Source organism: Salvelinus fontinalis, chromosome 37, assembly GCF_029448725.1.
Source record: "Salvelinus fontinalis isolate EN_2023a chromosome 37, ASM2944872v1, whole genome shotgun sequence".
NCBI classification, from domain to species: Eukaryota; Metazoa; Chordata; class Actinopteri; order Salmoniformes; family Salmonidae; genus Salvelinus; species Salvelinus fontinalis.
The window spans coordinates 20,858,305-20,877,238 of NC_074701.1; the positions used below are offsets into that span (position 1 = coordinate 20,858,305).

The 18,934-nt window shown below is 39.0% G+C and overlaps 1 protein-coding gene across 1 annotated transcript; it reads right to left on the bottom strand.

Moving 5' to 3' along the window:
• Positions 1-11,294: 11,294 nt before the first annotated feature.
• plek (pleckstrin) lies at positions 11,295-17,519 on the bottom strand. Its single transcript, XM_055902393.1, has 9 exons — positions 17,339-17,519; positions 14,412-14,567; positions 14,052-14,233; positions 13,818-13,909; positions 13,475-13,659; positions 13,125-13,229; positions 12,613-12,696; positions 12,327-12,399; positions 11,295-12,190 (listed from the first exon to the last, which is right to left on the bottom strand). Exons 1-9 carry the CDS (start codon positions 17,378-17,380, stop codon positions 12,051-12,053), a joined length of 1,059 nt encoding a protein of 352 aa, XP_055758368.1. The 5' UTR covers positions 17,381-17,519; the 3' UTR covers positions 11,295-12,050.
• Between the last annotated feature and the right edge of the window lie 1,415 nt (positions 17,520-18,934).

Here is an 18,934-nt window from a genome sequence, read left to right on the forward strand (position 1 = left end):
CGACACCCCTGTGGTAAAGCATGTCTTCCATGGTCTCGGTCGAGCTGCTGGAAGCTAGAACTGTAGCCTCCTCTTAAGGTTCTCTCCCCAGAAAGAAGGTACAAATAATGCTATAAAGAGATAATGAGGTGTTCTCCCTGGGAGAATAGGCAGTATCCATTTCATAATTTACTGTGTTGAAAGTCAAGGCGATAGACCAGAACACTGCATTTGCTATGACTCTGGAGACTTCCAGTACATTGTGTTCCCCTTTTTGCCTTCCCCCATGAGTCACAATCTCTTGATATGACAGTATGATGAAAGAGCTATGTATGCTGAGAGCCCACTTCACACTCCAGGTGCACAAACCACCTCTGCTACTAGCCAGATCGCATGTGCTGCAAACATTTATTTTTGTTTACGAACCCAAGCATAGATCAAAATGAAATACTTGTAATAAGCCTCTAATTATAAAAATAATGTTTTTTTATTTCAAATTTGTAGAACAATTTTCTGGAAATGTTGCAAAAATGCTAAATTTGGTATGAAAATCTTGGTAATTAAAATTAAATGGTAGAATATCTCATGTTATGGTAAACATTGTGTAATGGTATATCAATCTGAAATTAAGTCTTAATTTGCCTGGAATAAAATCAAGTTTGTAGGAAAAAAATCTGAAAACTTTGGGGATGATATTTGGATATGAAAATGTTGTGATAAGAAAACTGTGAAAATCAATCAAAAATCGAAATCTGTATTGTATACGCAGGGAGTCAGGAAACAGGTGCAGAATGTGTTTCATCGTCATCAGAAAACATCAGCAAACAGGCGAAGAGTACTGAACCTAACAAAAACCAATACTACCTGATGACTGAGGCTTACTGAGGGTATGTGAAGGGAGAGTAATCAGGGTGGTGATGAAGTCCATATGTGCTTAACGAGGGGGAGCAGGTGTGCGCAATAATGGTTGCCAGGTGTGCATAATGTGGGTTGCCAGGACCGGAGGTGTCACGCCCTGACTTTAGAGATCCCTATGTTTGGTTAGGTCAGGGTGTGACTCGGGTGGGAGAGTCTATGTCTATTTCTTTGTTTTGGCCGAGTGTGGTTCCCAATCAGAGGCAGTTGTCTATCGTTGTCTCTGATTGGGGATCATATATAAGTTGTCATTTTCCGTTTGGGTTTTGTGGGATTTTGTTTTCTGTTTAGTGTCTGTACCTGACAGAACTGTGCGCTTTCGTTTTCGCTTTTGTTATTTTGTTTGAGTGTTTTTTGAAAATAGAAATCATGAACAATTTCCACGCTGCGTTTTGGTCCACTCCTTTCGACGAGAGCCGTAACAGGTGGTTAGTAGATCTGTAATGTCACGTGCCGGAGCGGGAGTAGATGTGACAACATGGATCAAAAGCATTGTCAAGTGATGGTAAATATTGTGTAATGGTAAATATTGTGTAATGGTGTATCAATCTGAAATTAAGTCATATTTTTCCAGGAATAAAATCTAGTTTGTAGAAACATTTTCTGGAAATGTTGCAAAAAGGCAACATTGGATATGAAAATATTGGGTATTAAAATTCAATGGTATGAAAAAATCTAAATAGATCAAAAGCATTGACATTAAATTAAGTCATATTTCAAATCAATTTGTATTGGTCGCATACTCGTATTTAGCAAATGTTAACCTGTTGGGGATGGGGGCGCTGTTTAGACTATTTATGCTAATTTGGCAAATTTTTTAAACGGCTTCCCACAAAATCCTTGATCGGACAATATGCATATTATTATTATTATTGGATAGAAAACAGTCTATAGTTTCTATAGGAGTTGAAATTTTGTCTCTAAGTGGAACAGAGCCCATTCTACAGCAATTTCCCTGACATGGAGTCAGATTTGAGAAATGTTGGCCACTCTTCTGAAGTCAGTTAAAAGGGCACTGTCGTTGCTATGACTATACGGACACTTCTTACGTCTTCCCCTGGATGCCTTTACGTGATGACGATTCCAACGGGGTCGATTGCGCGTTCACAGGCCCTACAAATGAAAAAACCCTGAAGCTAGTCATTCTTTGGGAGCTGCGTCATGAGCCTAGAGGACACCGGCGCGCACCTGTTCCAAGCGTTAGTTTAGCCTGTTATATTTCTCCGGTCATCTTTTCACTCGTTATAGGAGTTAAAAACATCATAAGGTAGTTAATTTAAAGCGTTTTATAGCAATTTATATCCGTTTAGTGCGATTTTGGGACATTTATTTTTGCAACGATGTGAAAAGTTGGGCACGCTTTTCAGTTCATCCCGAACGCAGTTGACATTTCCACATGGCAAGAGGACAGCTTTCCACCAAAAGACGATTTCTCCCAAGAAAGGATCCTTTGCCCAAGATACTGATGGAAGAACAGCTCAAGGTAGGACATTTTTATTATGATAAATCGTGTTTCTGTCGAAACATTTTAGTGGCTTAGGACGCCATGTTTTTTGACGTAGCTTCGCTTGGCGCAAACTGTATTGAAAAGTAAGGATAAATTAAAAAATGTAATAACGCAATTGTATTAAGAATTAAATTGTCTATCAATCCCTGTCCACCCTATATTTTTTAGTCACGTTTATGAGTATTTATGTATAAGAGTAGATCACTGTCTAAGTGGCGCAAGGACTTTTTCTTTACCAGCTTGTCTACATTTCACATTGTCTAACCATGATTTTGGTGGCTAAATATAAACATTTTCGATCAAACTGTATATGCATGTTGTAATGTGATGTTACAGGAGTGTCATCGGAAGAATTCTGAGAAGGTTAGTGAAAAAATTAATATCTTTTGGCGACGTTGACTTTTATCGCTCACTTTGGCTAGAATCAATGCTGGGCTGCTAATTGCTATGTGCTAAGCTAATATAACGATTTATTGTGTTTTCGCTGTAAGACACTTAGAAAATCTGAAATATTGTCTGTATTCACAGGATCTGTGTCTTTCGATTCGTGTATGCTGTGTATTTTTACGAAATGTTTGATGATTAGTAGTTAGGTAAACACGTTGCTCATTGTAATTATTCTAGTCCATTTGTGATGGTGGGTGCAATTGTAAACTATGCCATCTACCTGAAATATGCACTTTTTTCTAACAAAACCTATCCCATACCATAAATATGTTATCAGACTGTCATCTAATGAGTTTTTTTGTTGGTTAGGGGCTATAAATATCTTAGTTTAGCCGAATTGGTGATGGCTACTGGTGTTGGTGGACAAATAAAAGATGGTGGATTATGCTAATGTGTTTTTAGGTAATAGATGTACATCTTTACATATTGTGTCTTCCCTGTAAAACATTTTAAAAATCGGAAATGTTGACTGGATTCACAAGATCTGTGTCTTTCATTAGCTGTATTGGACTTTAATGTGTGAAAGTTAAATATTTAAAAAAAATATTTTTTTTGAATTTCGCGGCACTGGTTTTTCAGTGGGGGGGGGGGGGGTGTGCCGCTAGCGCCACGCTGATCCTAGACAGGTTAAAGTGGGTATAGTGAAAATATTGTGTTCCTAACTCCAACAGTGCAGTAATATCTAACAATACACACAAATCTAAAAGTAAAAGCTTGAAATACAGACGTTTTAGGATGAGCAATGTTGGAGTCCAGAATATGTATGTACTGTATGTGTATGGTTCTGCTTTTCTTTTTTTAGTTAAGTAAGTCAATCAAACCTTTCTTTATGCAATTGCAGACAGAAGTTGACAACAGAAACACATTACGTATGTTTCAAAGTAACTTCTGCTAAATAAAAAAGGTCAAAGTTGCTTTAATATACTTGCAGTCAACCCCTAGTGATGTAACTGCCTACATCAACACCTTCTACTCATGAGACCAAGCCCATGCATATACAGTTATACACACTTGCAGGAGAAAACAATAGTCCAGTGTTTTCTAAGGGATCAGCAGTAATGTTCCATTCCCGTGTGGCTTACAGTGGTGTGTCTGACTTGTCTCTTTTCTATTTACTCCCCTACAGGGGTCTGTGTCTATGTATCTCTTTTAGCCTTGAGGCACTTTCTCACAGACACCCTGTTTTGACTACAATGGCTCACTCATCTGCTCAGACCATTTTTTATAAGAGGCAGAGGCTAGAAAAGAACTGTGGAACAGTATTAAACATTATATTGCATATATTGATAATCTGTGATCCAGGACCCTATAAATGTAGTGGGGGAGGGTCTTATAGCCCTTCCCCTTCTAGTAATTCAGCATAATCATTATTATAGTACATCAATCATTTGGTGCAGCCGCTTTCATGACCCCAAGGTGATCCCATCAGTCCCACAACCTAAAAAAGTTATACAGCTGCACCATCGGCGGCATCTTGACCGGTTGCATCCCCGCCTGGTATGGCAACTGCTCGACATCTGACCGTAAGGCGCTGCAGAGGGTAGTGCGGACGGCAAAGTACATCACTGGGGCCAAGCTTCCTGCCATCCAGGACCTATATAATAGGCGGTGTCAGAGGAAAGCCCATAAATTTGTCAGAGACTCCAGTCACCCAAGTCATAGACTGTTTTCTCTGCTACTGCATGGCAAGCGGTACCGGAGCACCAAGTCTAGGACCAAAAGGCTCCTTAACAGCTTCTACCCCAAAGCCATAAGGCTGCTGAACAATTAATTTAAAAAAAACATCAATCGCTATGATAAAACTGACTCTTGTGAGGGCCACAACAGGAAAGGAAGACCCAGAGTTACCTCTGCTGCAGAGGATAAGTTCATTAGAGTTACCAGCCTCAGAAATTGCAGCCCCAAAAAATGCTTCATGGAGTTCAAGTAACAGACACATCTCAACATCAACTGTTCAGAGGAGACTACGTGAATCAGGCCTTCAAGGTCAAATTCCTGCAAAGAAACCACTACTAAAGGACACCAATAAGAAGAAGAGACTTGCATGGGCCAAGAAACACAAGACAATGGATATTAGAACGGTGGAAATCTGTCATTTGGTCTGACGAGTCCAAATGTAAGAGTTTTGGTTCAAACCAACGTGTCTTTGTGAGATGCAGAGTAGGTGAATGGAAGATCTCAGCGTGTGTGGGTTCCACCGTGAAGCATGTAGGAGGAGGTGGGATGGTGTGGGGTGCTTTTCTAGTGACACTGTCAGTGATTTATTTAGAATTCAAGGCACACTTAACCAGCATGGCTACCACAGCTTTCTGGAGCGATACGCCATCCCATCTGGTTTGCGCTTAGTGGGACTATCATTTGTTTTTCAACAGGACAATGATCCAACACACCTCCAGGCTGTGTAAGGGCTATTTGACCAAGAAGGAGAGTGATGGAGTGCTGCATCAGATGACCTGGCCTCAACAATCACCCAATCTCAACCAAATTGAGATGGTTTGGAATGAGTGAAGGAAAAGGAGCCAACAGGTGCTCAGCATATGTGGGAACTCCTTCAAGACTGTTGGAAAAGCATTTTAGGTGAAGCTGGTTTAGAGAATGCCAAGAGTGTGCATAACTGTCATCAAGGCAAAGGGTGGTTACTTTGAAGAATCTCAAATATAAAATGTATTTTGATTTCCTTAACACCTGTTTGGTTACTACATTATTCCATATGTGTTATTTCACAGTTTTGATGTCTTCACTATTATTCTACAAAGTAGAAAATAATAAAATAACGAAAAACCTTTGAATGAGTTAGGTGTGTCCAAACTGTTGACTGGTACTGTATCTATACAGTTAAAGTCGTAAGTTTACATACACTTAGGTTGTAGTCATTAAAACTCGATTTTCAATCACTCCACAAATTTCTTGTCAACAAACTATAGTTCTTGTGATCATTTTGACCCCACGGGGTGAGATCATTTTGACCCCACGGGGTGAGATCTTGCGTTAAACCCCAGATCGAGGGAGATTATCAGTGGTCTTGTATGTCTTCCATTTCCTAATAATTGCTCCCACGGGTGATTTCTTCAAACCAAGCTGCTTACCTATTGCAGATTCAGTCTTTCCAGCCTGGTGCAGGTCTACAATTTTGTTTCTGGTGTCCTTTGACAGCTCTTTGGTCTTGGCCATAGTGGAGTTCGGAGTGTGACTGTTTGAGGTTGTGGACAGGTGTCTTTTATACTGATAACAAGTTCAAACACGTGCCATTAATACAGGTAACGAGTGGAGGACAGAGGAGCATCTTAAAGAAGAAGTTACAGGTCTGTGAGAGCCAGAAATCTTGCTTGTTTGTAGGTGACCAAATACTTATTTTCCACCATAATTTGCAAATAAATTCATTAAAAATCCTACAATGTGATTTTCTTTTCTCATTTTGTCTGTCATAGTTGAAGTGTACCTATGTTAAAACCTGTTAAGGCTAGGGGGTGCTGTTGTCACTATTTATGGAAATCATGTAATTTTTGAAACGGCTTCCTACAAAATTCTTGATCGTACAATATGCATATTATTATTATTATTGGATAGAAAACAGTCTATAGTTTCTATAGGCGTTGAAATTTTGTCTCTAAGTGGAACAGAACTCATTCTACAGCAATTTCCCTGACATGGAGTCAGATTTCACACATTTTGGCCCCTGTTCTGGAGTCAGTTTTAAGGCCACTGTTATTCCTATGAGTATACGGACACTGCTTACGTCTTCCCCTGGATGCCTTTACGTGATGACGCTTTGAATGGTATCGATTGCCCAATCACAGCCACTATGAATGAAAAAACCCTGTAGGTAGGAACTCTTTTCTTGGTGCGTCATGCGCGCGGAGGATACCGACCTACTGTTTTACCAAGCATTAGTGTAGCCAGTTATATTTCTCCGGTCATATTTTTATTCGTTATAGGAGTTAAAAACATCATAAGGTAGTTCATTTAAAGCGTTTTATAGCAATTTATATCCGTTTAGTGCGATTTTGGGACATTTATTTCTGAGCCATTGTGAATCTCTGGGCACCGTTCCAGTTCATGCCGAACGCAATGTGCATTTCTGCATGGCAAGAGGACAGCTTTCGACCAAAAGACGATTAGACCCAAGAAAGGATTCTTTGACCAAGATTCTGATGGAAGAACAGCTCAAAGTAGGAACAATTTATTATGATAAATCGTGTTTCTGTCGAAAAATGTTAGTGGCTTAGGACGCCATTTTTTTTTACTTAGCTTCGCTTGGCGCAAACTGTATTGAAAAGTAAGGATAATTTAAAAAATGTAATTCCGCGATTGTATTAAGAATTAAATTGTCTATCAATCGCTGTCCACCCTATATTTTTTTAGTCACGTTTATGAGTATTTATGTATACGACTAGATCACTGTCTAATATGGCGCAGGAGATTTTCTGACCACCTGGGCTACTTTTCTCATTGTCTAACCATGATTTTGGTGGCTAAATATGCACATTTTCGAACAAACTGTATATGTATGTTGTAATGTGATGTTACAGGAGTGTCATCTGAAGAATTCTGAGAAGTTTAGTGAAAAAATTAATATATTTTGGCGATGTTTACGTTATCGCTCTCTTTGGCTAGAATCAATGCTGGGGTAATGTTTGCACATGTGCTATGCTAATATAACGATTTAATGTGTTTTCGCTGTAAGACACTTAGAAAATCTGAAATATTGTCTGTATTCACAGGATCTGTATCTTTCGATTAGTGTATGCTGTGTATTTTTACGAAATGTTTGATGATTAGTAGTTAGGTAAACACGTTGCTCATTGTAATTATTCTAGTCCATTTGTGACGGTGGGTGCAATTGTTAACTATGACATCTACCTGAAATATGCAAATTTTTCTAACAAAACCTATCCTATACCATAAATATGTTATCAGACTGTCATCTGAGGAGGTTTTTTCTTGGTTGGTGGCTATCAATATCTTAGTTTAGCCGAATTGGTGATAGCTACTGGTGTTGGTGGACAAAGAAAAAATGGTGGATTATGCTAATGTGTTTAGCTAATAGATTTACATCTTTACATATTGTGTCTTCCCTGTAAAACATTTTAAAAATCGGACATGTTGGCTGGATTCACAAGATCTGTGTCTTTCATTAGCTGTATTGGACTTTAATGTGTGAAAGTTAAATATTTAAAAAATATATTTTTTTTGAATTTCGCGGCTCTGCCTTTTCAGTGGGGGTGGGGGGGGGGGGTGTGCCGCTAGCGGCACCCTGGGGCTAGACAGGTTAAAAATTACAGGCCTCTCTCATCTTTTTAAGTGGGAGAACTTGCACAATTGGTGGCTGACTAAATACTTTTTTGCCCCACTGTAGATCCCGTTACCGGGATTGCAGCCATAAGAAGTTTTAAGGACAACAAAGTCAAGGTATTGGAGTGGCCATCACAAAGCCCTGACCTCAAACTTATAGAAAATGTGTTGGGAGAACTGAAAAAGCATGTGCCAGCATGGAGGCCTACAAACCTGACACAGTTACACCAGCTCTGTCTGGAGTAATGGACCAAAATTCACCCAACTTATTGTCGGAAACTTGTGGAAGGCTACCCGAAATGTTTACCCAAGTTAAACAATTTTAAGGCAATGCAACCAAATACTAATTGAGTGTATGTAAACTTCTGACCCACTGGGAATGTGATGAAAGAAATAAAAGCTGAAATAATCATTCTCTCTAGTATTATTCTGACATTTCACATTCTTAAAATAAGGGGTGATCCTAACTGACCTACGACAGGGAATTCTTACTAGGATTAAATGTCAGGAAATGTGAAAAACTGAGTTTACAATTGTAAATTAGGTTAGAGCCTACAATGCAACTTATTATGTGACTTGTTAAGCACCTTTTTACTCCTGAACTTATTTAGGCTTGCCATATCAAGGGGGTTGAATTCTTATTGATCAAGACAGTTCAGCATTTTATTTTTAATTAATTTGAATTGTTTTCAAAATAAAATATTCCACTTTGACAGTATGAGCTATTGTTTGAGTTGCTGGCTTGTACACATCTCTATTTAATCAATTTAAAAGGCAGGCTGTAACAAAACAAAATTTGAGAAATCAAGTGGTGTGAATGCTTTTAGAAGGCGCTGTTGCTCCTGTAATGGTATCATGCAATGTAAGGGAAAAAATGACTTCATGACTTACTGACAAGGAGTGCTCCATGTTTCTGCTGGTACATTAGCCAGGCTCAACCTGGATGCAGATAACATCCAAAGAAAAATAATAAGTAACAGGCTTTACATCTTAGCCACATCACTGAGTATGTCCGGATACTGCATGGCTGTTTACCATTCAGGACATCAGCGTAACCTGGTGATGGAGTTAGAGTGGGCCTAATTGGACAGGAGTGTACTCAGCAGTGGAGGCTGTTGAGGGGAGAACAGCTCATAATAATGTCTGGAACGGAGCAAATGGAATGGCATCAAACACCTGGAAACCATGTTTTTGATGTATTTGATACCATTCCACTGATTCTGCTCCAGTTATTACCACAAGCCCGTTCCCCCCAAGTAAGGTGCCACCAACCTCCTGTGGTACTCAGTCAGTTGAGGTGTTACACACAAGCTAACATTCAGGGGTTTGGCATGCAGACCGTTTTTTGCTTCAAAGCCCAGATTAATGAATGGACACACAAGTACATGGATCAGCATCATTTAGCCCTAGACAGAGGGGCTTAGCGCTGTTAACTGTGAGTGAAAATAAGACTGGACACATGACTACTCGCTTTGAATAAGGAAAGGGTGAGAAGGTGGCTCAGTTAAAAATCACTGGTCTGGAGTCTAGAAATGAAATGATCAGAGCAGAACCACTGACCCTTAACAGATCCATGTGTATGCAGGTGTTGGTGTGTCCATCCTTTAATACTAGTTTTTTTTCCTTCTAGCCCTTCACTGTTACTCATTCTAATCATCAGCTGTGTTTATGCTCGTAGCATGAGCAAGATCAGCCATGTACTGATCTTTAACACATCATTGTTAGTACAGTAATGTCAACACTGGGTATCAATCTGGTTATTAATTATTATCCCAATGGGTGTTCTTCTTTCCTGGAATATTGACTAAATATGTTTACCAGTGAGACTAATCAGCATCCTACTGACCTTTACATGTGTTTTCCAAATTCTAGGCAATCGCATTACCTTTCAAAGTGGACTGTATTAACCAGTGTCAGTGGTAACTGTGTGCGTGCCACGAGACCAGGTGATATGCTGGTGAGAACAGTTTAAAGTGACATATTTTGACATATAGTGCCCTCCTGTGTTCATCCCCCAAAAAACACAGACAAACTTCCAGGTGTTGCAAGCCTAGTAGTGCTGAGCGATTAACCAAAACTTATGTTATTTAAAATGTTTTAAACAACTAATTGACCAACTTCTGGTTCAATTATTTAAATTCCATTTTGTTCATTTTTTTTCTGAGCTCAACGCACACATTTCTCTAGATATAAATCAGATCCAGCCTGAAATGTGATATGTAGTAGGGAGTTGTAGTTTGCAACAGGCCAATATTCTACAAAGTTTAGTGTACACGACGTGGTAATTAACTACAATTACCATAATACAATTCTGCATCTACTGGTCCAGTGTGTGTTTCTTTTTATGCCTGCTAAAGCATGCAAAATCATGAGGGGATATAGAGAGCAGCGGTTGCTTCGGGAGGTATCTCTACCTGAAAATACATGATCTAAGTGATTAATAGCTGGTACTCAGCAGTCATAAAAGTATGCCTTAATTACTATGAAGAACTACAAAATATGGATTTTGTCACACAGCACAGGCAGCAGCTCTATAGAAATGAGTGATGACTTGGAATTAAATAATAGTTATCAAATAAAGCAAATGTAATATATACAACAACTCAAATATTTTATTAAAGTAAAGTTACAAAAGTAAAGTAAAGTTACATTACTTTAAAGTAAAGTAATGTGAATAAATTATTGTTAAGTGATGGGCAGTCACTACCACTAAATGGGCAGTCACTACCATCATGGAACTTGTATTAATTGTTTTATTCTGTGTTACAGCATTCAACCCAAATAATAGAAACTGAAATTTAAAAAACAGATTATTTTTTAATAATCGAACCAACCTCAAAAATCACTAATCGCTGAGCACTAAATCCTGGTTAACTGTATGAAGAATAGTTTGTGTAGGAGAGTAGGTCGTGTTTTAAATTAAATAAATGGTTTAATTTGTGGTCTTTAGCAGAGGTGAGAGGTTTGACATGCTGCTTTTTGGTGAAAGTCAATTCATCTTCCATGATGCCATAATGCCTGGTTGGAGTAGATAAACATGAGAGTCAAAAACTAAAGGCGCATGTCAAATAATAGAGGCACACAATTCTTGATTTTTTACAACCAGTACTTTCTTTTTTGGACATTTACTTTTTGATAGTAACCGGAAAGTGGAGACAAAGAGGAGATCTTTAATTAACATGTGTAATACTGTGGAACAAAGAACTGTAAGGGCTTTTTGACAGACAATGAAGTTAGTACACAGCCACAATCAGCCGGTGCAGAGCCATGTGTATATCAAGTGATATGAGTTAGAAACATCATGGAAACCACAGTGACGGGTCCTCAGAGTTCGGAAATGATTTTCAGGATATGATAAGTATTTGTTTGGTCATAGGAACTGGCTGGAATGTTGAGATTCTTCTAACTGTCCTATTTTTCACTATTGTCTCACGTCAGATGGCTTCAAGCCTCCGTGACGCTCGTCCCTCAACCGGTGCAGGCAAAATCAACACATTATCTGATGTAAGACAGTGATTTTTGTCAGGAAGCTGGATGAAAAAGCAGAAGGCCACACCAGAAACCATTACAGAACTTCACACCTTTCTACACAGAGATCATTGCACCCTTCTTCGCAGCCTGCCTGTGATAAATATATCTAAAGGTGAGAGTGCCCCCACATCATGTTGAATGTTGAAAAACAAGTGAGGGAGCATTTGATCTATATGAAGAGGAAATTCATAATCACTCGACATAAATACAATATCAAAACCTAAAACTCTAGAAATAACCGTAAAAGCAGAGTTTAGGATCATTCAGATCAGATCGGTTCAGATTCCTTCTGGCTCTGCAACAATGTTTTGAACATGTCCGTCCATATTCCATATCCCTTCATGTGAGGTGTTTAGAGTAGCTATGGATCCTGTTGTGATTATTTTCCGGTTTTTGAGACTGTGTGGATGGCTTTGATCCACTCATTCCTCTCCTCAGATGTAGCCGCTTGGAGGAAATAGTGTGTCTCGTCTGAAGTGATGATCTCAAAGAGATTTCCATCAACATCATACCTCTTGGCTGGGCCGAGAAAAGATGAAGAAGAAAAATGTTTTGAAGAACAAGTTAAAAGAGAATTGCTGACAGGAAACGGCAATTACACTTCATAGTCCTAGTCACACTGAGCTAGTGTGGGACTTGGTTCAGTGTAACTCACCATCAGGAACAAACTCTACCGCTGTGATCACAGACCCTCGCAGGTGGATAGAGCCCAGAGGGTACTCATCACCCTACAGAGAGAGTGAGGGTGGGGAAGGGGGAGAAATAGGGATTGAGGGTAAATAAAGAGCAGATTAGCGAGAGACAAAGACAGGAAGGAGAAAAATGATGGACATTAGAAAAGAGCGAGGTAAAGATAAAGATGTTTTTCATGTTAAGTTCTTGAAAAATAATATTGAAATTGAAACACATTTTGGGTGAGGTTCCACTCTCTAATCCCGTACCTTGGTGGGGTCGTAATAGTGAATATAAGCAGGATCGTTCCGGAGGATGAATTTCCGCACCTTCCAGTTTTTCCTCCGATGTCCCTAGGGTGAAAAAAGAGAGCATGACGGGCATTCTGCTCTTCTTATTCTGATCACTATCAGTCGGGAAAACAGAACCGACCACAGACATATTGCTGTGGGGAACTTTCACTTCCTCCTTAATCGAAAGGCCCTATTTATAAACCGCCTACAGCTCTCTCATTTTCCACCAACTCTGGGGACAGCCGATGAAGCACATTTTTTTCGAAGAGTGTATGCATGTTTCAATCTTTGTGAAAGAGAGAACTTAGCTGTAATTCTGAAAATGAAAGTGATGCTTACTGACAATAATATTTTGTCATCCATTTAATTAACTTAAGTATGTAATACAGCATCATTCAGTACATCCCAAAATATCTGATCCGGTAATAATCACATTAGTTCATCAACTAAATATTTAATGTCGATTTACACAGTGTTGTCAGTCTTACCTGTTTGAGTAAGCAGCCCTGTTTTATGATGTTACCCCTGAACTCCTCCTTCACAATCACGTCTTCATCACTGGAGTAGCCTTCACAGAAGAACCCACTGTCTGCCTGCAACACACAATACAAGGGAAAGAAACATTAGGATACAATATTATCTTATCTCATCCTCACTTAGATTACATTTTAACTTTTACATACGTATGTTTATAACAACAGAAATGTTCAAACATCGCCTCGTCTGTGTGGTCTTTTAGCAATGACCACCATATCTTCACATCTTATAGCAAATATGGAAGAATATATAGACACTAACAGCTACATGATTAACAAAAACAATCAGTCCATTCACTCACAAAGTAGTAGAGTGCATTTGGCTCATCGAGGACGGTGGACACTACCCCTCCCTCGACCCCCTCTTTGGACACGTCCCCAGCGGGCTGTAAGAATCCTTCGTTCAGGAGTCCTGAAGCCAACATCAGAGCCTCAGGCCTGTTCCTGGCCTTGTCCTTAGAGATCAGCCAGTCCACCACCGTACCACCTGCATGAAGAAGAGAATCAAAGCTGGTTTGATCTATCGTAATGTGACTCAGTGAGTGAGACTCAATGGCTTAATAAGGCTCCCTTTAGTCTGACCTGGATACATACAAATTTAAAGGAAATCCACTGTCACCCAAGTCCCTACATGTACTACTATACCCGTGAAGCAGTGATTGTAGACTCTCTTCTCCTTTTCCAGCTTCTGCTCTTTGACCCCATTCTCCTGGTCTCTCATTAGAATGTATAGCTCACTGAGATAAGGCAGACAACAAAGCAGACAATACTTAGAAAGTTATCAAGTGAATGACGGCTATAGTTCCGAAGACATGAATGTAGCTCCTGCAAGCGTATTGTGGATCATAGGTGGTAAGTAAGACAAGTCAGAGGTCCTACCTGAGGTTGATGGTATCAGGGAGGCGAATGGACCTCCGTGTCGACTTCCTGGCAAACTTCACACCCCCCTGCAGACAGGTAATGGCCCTCTTGATGTTCTTTACCCAGGACTCTCTCTCCTCCAGGTGGGTGGCCTGGAAGAAATGGTCCTGGTTCTTGGCTGTGCTGAGCTTAAAAACCAGCTGAAAGAAAATGGCAGTGTTATATTACATGTTTCATGTATGGGGGGTGAATGTTTTTCATTGTACTTTCATTTAATTTTGTATGTTGCCAAAACTGTGAGGTCAGGTCAGGAACTAGACTGTTTGGAGCACTACAGTAATGATAGACACTTGTACTTGTATTTAGTAGCGTCTGTACCGTCCTCTTGCTGAAGTCCTGACAGGGGCTAGTCAGAACAGCTCCCTTGAGTGGGATCATTCCTTTGGGGGCACTGTCTGCCTTTCTCTTGAAGAACTCCACCCCATCATCAGACAACACCACCCACACCACCTTCCACGAGTTCAACACTGTGCCCTGAACAATACAGAAAGAAATGTATATGTTGATAGAATCAATCAATCAGTCTCTATACCACAGGTATTCTGTTACTACAAAACAAATACAATGCAGCTAGAAACGCCTTAGAGAAAATTGCATTGTTATTAAACAGGTATAACAGAAACATAATGTGAAGTGTTACCAAATGGACTTTCTTCCAAATTGACTTGCCTGAATGCTGGGCATAAAATGTATTTAATTTACACAATGCATTTATCAAATATTGAGGGCTGGGACGAGGGAATACATGAAACAACACATATTAACCTCTGCATTTGAATGGAACTGCCTCTAGCAGTGTTTTCATTTCAATCCCAACTTCCCCTACTCCATAAATACAAATTAACAATCTGCTGTACATGACTTTCTTTCCTGAGAAATGCTGTTCAGCATACATATTTAGGGGAAGTGAGTGAGTGAATGTTGCCTAATCAATCCTCACAAAGAGGGATGTTACTCGAGAACAAATCTTAAGAAAGGCAAAACACACCATAAATAACATATTCATAAATACAAATACTTAGTTTTATGTGAAATGTGCTTGTTGCAGTTTCCCTTCACTTTGTTGATTGTATTTTTTCACCACAGAGAGTTCACCACAGAGAGTTCCCCACAGAGCTATCACAGGCACTACTTATAGTTCTAAGAATATGTTCCAATGATACTGAACAACTGATAAAGATTGGAGCGCATAAGAATATAGCTCAGGCAAAAGTTTATATGTGAAGAACAGTATAGTATGTGACATGACAAAATCAAGTTCTATTCATTTTTCTTCTGTAAGAATTACAAACAAAACAAAACGTACACATACAAATGACAACATAAAGAGCCTCACAAACATCCACAACATCACACCTGCCCAGACCCACATGCTCACATCTCTAGTGCCCGCATTACTCTCTGTCACATGGCCTCAAACTGCTCCATTTTGTTTCTCTCTGTCGCCCACACACTTTCAACATTTAGATAATAAAGCATTTGACCATTCCATTGTGTTACTGATGTAGGATTGGTTGATTTCCAATTTTTAAGTATACGGTTTTCTAGATGATTGACGAGAAAATTATCATCCAAACCATAGGGTATCTCACTGCTCTCATATGCCATGTCATTTAAATATGCAGACAGACAGATTAACAGTACATTGACATTTTAATAAAGCCAACTTTCTAACTCCGCCCATAGCATTCCCAGAAGGCATGGATTATTGAGTCATTGTTCGTTTTACACTTAAGACATGACTCTGCCGTTGTGCTGTTGAATTTGTGAATTTTGTCTCTTGTGTAATACATTCTATACATTTGTTTATACTGGATTAAGCATACATTTTAGTTAACTGTCATTTTGTTAGTTATGTTCCAACATTCCCTCCATCTTGTGCCAATATCAGTTATTTTTAAGTCTTGGTTCCAATAGATTGTTTTTTCTAAGAGACTGTCAGTTGAATATGCTCTCTGCAAGGTTTTGTATATCTCACCTATCATATGAGTATCCTTTTCTGACTCAAATAGGATTCCCTCAAGATTTCTCTGATGTCCAAAAGATTTCAAATCGAAATAACTTGATAAAAAACGTTGATTGTTGCATGTATTTGAAAATATCTACATTGGTCAGTCCAAAATTGCATTTGAATTCTGTCATGGAAATACGTGCATTTCCTGTTACCAAGTCATTTACGGTTTCTATGCCTTTAGTCTTTCATGTGGACCAATTTATGGGTGAATTCTGAAAAGCTATCCAAGGATTGTTCATTATGGTAATGTTTTTGGTTCTTGTAGAATACATTTCATTTTCTTCCATATTGTTATAGGGTTCTTAACTATGAAGTTGTTCATGTTCTTAGCTGTTTCCTTTGTAAATTGACACGTGAAAAGATTCTGGGGATGAGCATGCACATCTTCAGTATGTACCCCTTGTTCCTTCACCCTGGGTGGCGAGTAGATGCAATTCAAAGTCTGAAAGGTTGAAAAGCACACTCAGACTTAGACTAAAAAGGAACGTTTTACATCTTCCTATGAGCTTTGTTTAACCCATATAAAGTCTGTTATGACCAAGTATACTTTTTAAAAGAATATATTCGGTAGGGTCATTGGTATTGACGAGAATAAATATAAAAACTTTGTAAACTATGCAATTCTGAAGAGGTGTATTCTACCTGTAAGATTTATGGGAAAATTATTCCACCATCTTCTATTCAGTAGATGAAGTTAGATTTTCATTAATCCAGTGATATCATGGGTTATCCGTTGTCATCTGACCACAGACTAAGAGTCTGTCTGTTTTGACGAGACGCATCATCTGTGTTAGTCATTTGTCAGGCCATGAGAAATACAAAGTTATTTTCAGATAATGAGGTTTGTGGGTGAAACAGTTCTGTTGATATCTGCTCTCAGTCTCTAAATGTCTAAACTGAGCAAAGCGATCAAGTCTCAAGGCCAAATATAAATAGTCCTAAAACTACTATACTAACCTTCAGTTTAATTTAAAGCACTTGACCGACAGCTCAAGTTGGACATGTAACTGGTCAAACATATTGCCAGCTGACTTGATGTTGCTAACTCTTTGTCATCGTCTCCATCGAAGGATCTTGTCCCTAACCCTCTCAAATATGAGATAATCTATCGCCTAGTAACTAAGCTGTCAACAGCACATTTACAATATTAAATTCTGGCCCAAGGTAAACCCAAAGACATACACTAATCAATGTTATTTGACAGGAAGATATTTTCCTTTATCACCCTTACCTTTTTGACCAGATATCCCTCTTTGATCTGTTTTGGCTCCATGACCTCTAGCTGCTGGTGTCTGTGTCTGAGTAACTGGTGCAGACAGAGGAACACTCACCCCCCTCACATATGACCTACAGTGTTGTGTGCTGATAGAGATAGTGGAAGTTGAATTGTGTGTGTCACAATGCTGGCGGCTTGCTTGGCTTCCTCTTCCTGCTCAGTGGTAGTAAAATAAGGCGTCCTCTAGAGGGAATTTTACTACCTAACCCTTTAGTTGACTAAAAGCTTACTGGAACTCTGATAGATGAATGTACTTCCCTCAGATGTTTGTAAACATTTTAATGGTAAAGTAACCAATTTTGGAGATAGCAAATACCCTTGTCTAGTCCTGTGGTTAAATTTAAGTTATTACAAGTTCTGTGTAGACTCAGTTGCTCATTCTCTTGGTCAAAGAGAGAATGCCTGTGTAACTGTTTTATATCAAACCTTAGTTGTCAGTAATTTGCATTTCCGTGTCAAGCATGCATACCACTAGACCAAAAAACTATAGTTTCCAGAATGTGGGCACAGGCAGATTTTTTTTTTTTAGGTCTAGGCAAGGTTACTCATGATGACGCAAGTCAACGACTTAGCACAAACCCCATGACCACCTTTCAATCACAAGCATTTCAGTCACCCACTTCAAAAACTTTTTCCATTCAGCTGCAGAAAAAGATAGACACAATTACGCAAGATAAGTCTAAGTCTGTCATGGCTTAATTGAAATCACTCACTGCAAACTCAATTTCGCAACAACAGAAGCTGTTCAAACAGCCCATTCTCATGGTATGGTGGACTGGGAGTTAGACACAAACTTAATTACACAAGTTAATTATCAGGAGAAACTCAAGTATGGATTTTATTTTCACATCAGTGTGTAGGCTAATTAATATATAATAGCCATATTGGGCCATCTGAAACAATGACCCCCGTCTGCTAATTATGTTAGGCCTGACATTCCATTCTTTCCGCCTCTATGCTCTTCAGAGTTGTGTCGTTATCTTGGCAGGATGTGGTTTCACTTTACCCTTACCACAGTTTATCAAGTGCTGCCACTTGTGCCTTGGGTCTCAGTTGAATTTACTTACTGAAAGATCTTCCTACAGAAGTCTACACAGAACTTGTAATAACTTAAATTTAACCACAGGACTAGACAAGGGTATTTGCTATCTCCAAAATTGGTTACTTTACCATTAAAATGTTTACAAACATCTGAGGGAAGTACATTCATCTATCAGAGTTCCAGTAAGCTTTTAGTCAACTAAAGGGTTAGGTAGTAAAATTCCCTCTAGAGGACGCCACATACACATAAAAAAGGCAGGTTGACAATTATTGTCATGAATCTTGACCTGGAGGCAGAACTGAGCAATTTCCGCTAGATAAGCCAGTGGAAATGCAAAATTGGCTATATCGTAAAAATGTATGAAATCAAAAAATAGCTTTTTGGTCTTAATTTAAGGTTAGGGTTAGGCATTATGGTTATCAGTGTGGTTAAGGCTAGGGTTAAGTTTAAAATCTGATTTTATAATTTTGTGGCTGTGCCAATTAGTGACCACTCTGCAGAACTGCCCC

What these genes read in the sequence shown, in the direction of transcription:
- plek (XM_055902393.1), bottom strand. Translation starts at nt 17,380, where the DNA reads ATGGAGCCAAAACAGATCAAAGAGGGATATCTGGTCAAAAAG. An exon ending in AGGGATATCTGGTCAAAAAG is followed by an intron (nt 14,568 to 17,338) that starts GTAAGGGTGATA and finishes TGTATTGTTCAG; the next exon opens with GGCACAGTGTTGAACTCGTG. An exon ending in AGGACTTCAGCAAGAGGACG is followed by an intron (nt 14,234 to 14,411) that starts GTACAGACGCTA and finishes ATTTTCTTTCAG; the next exon opens with CTGGTTTTTAAGCTCAGCAC.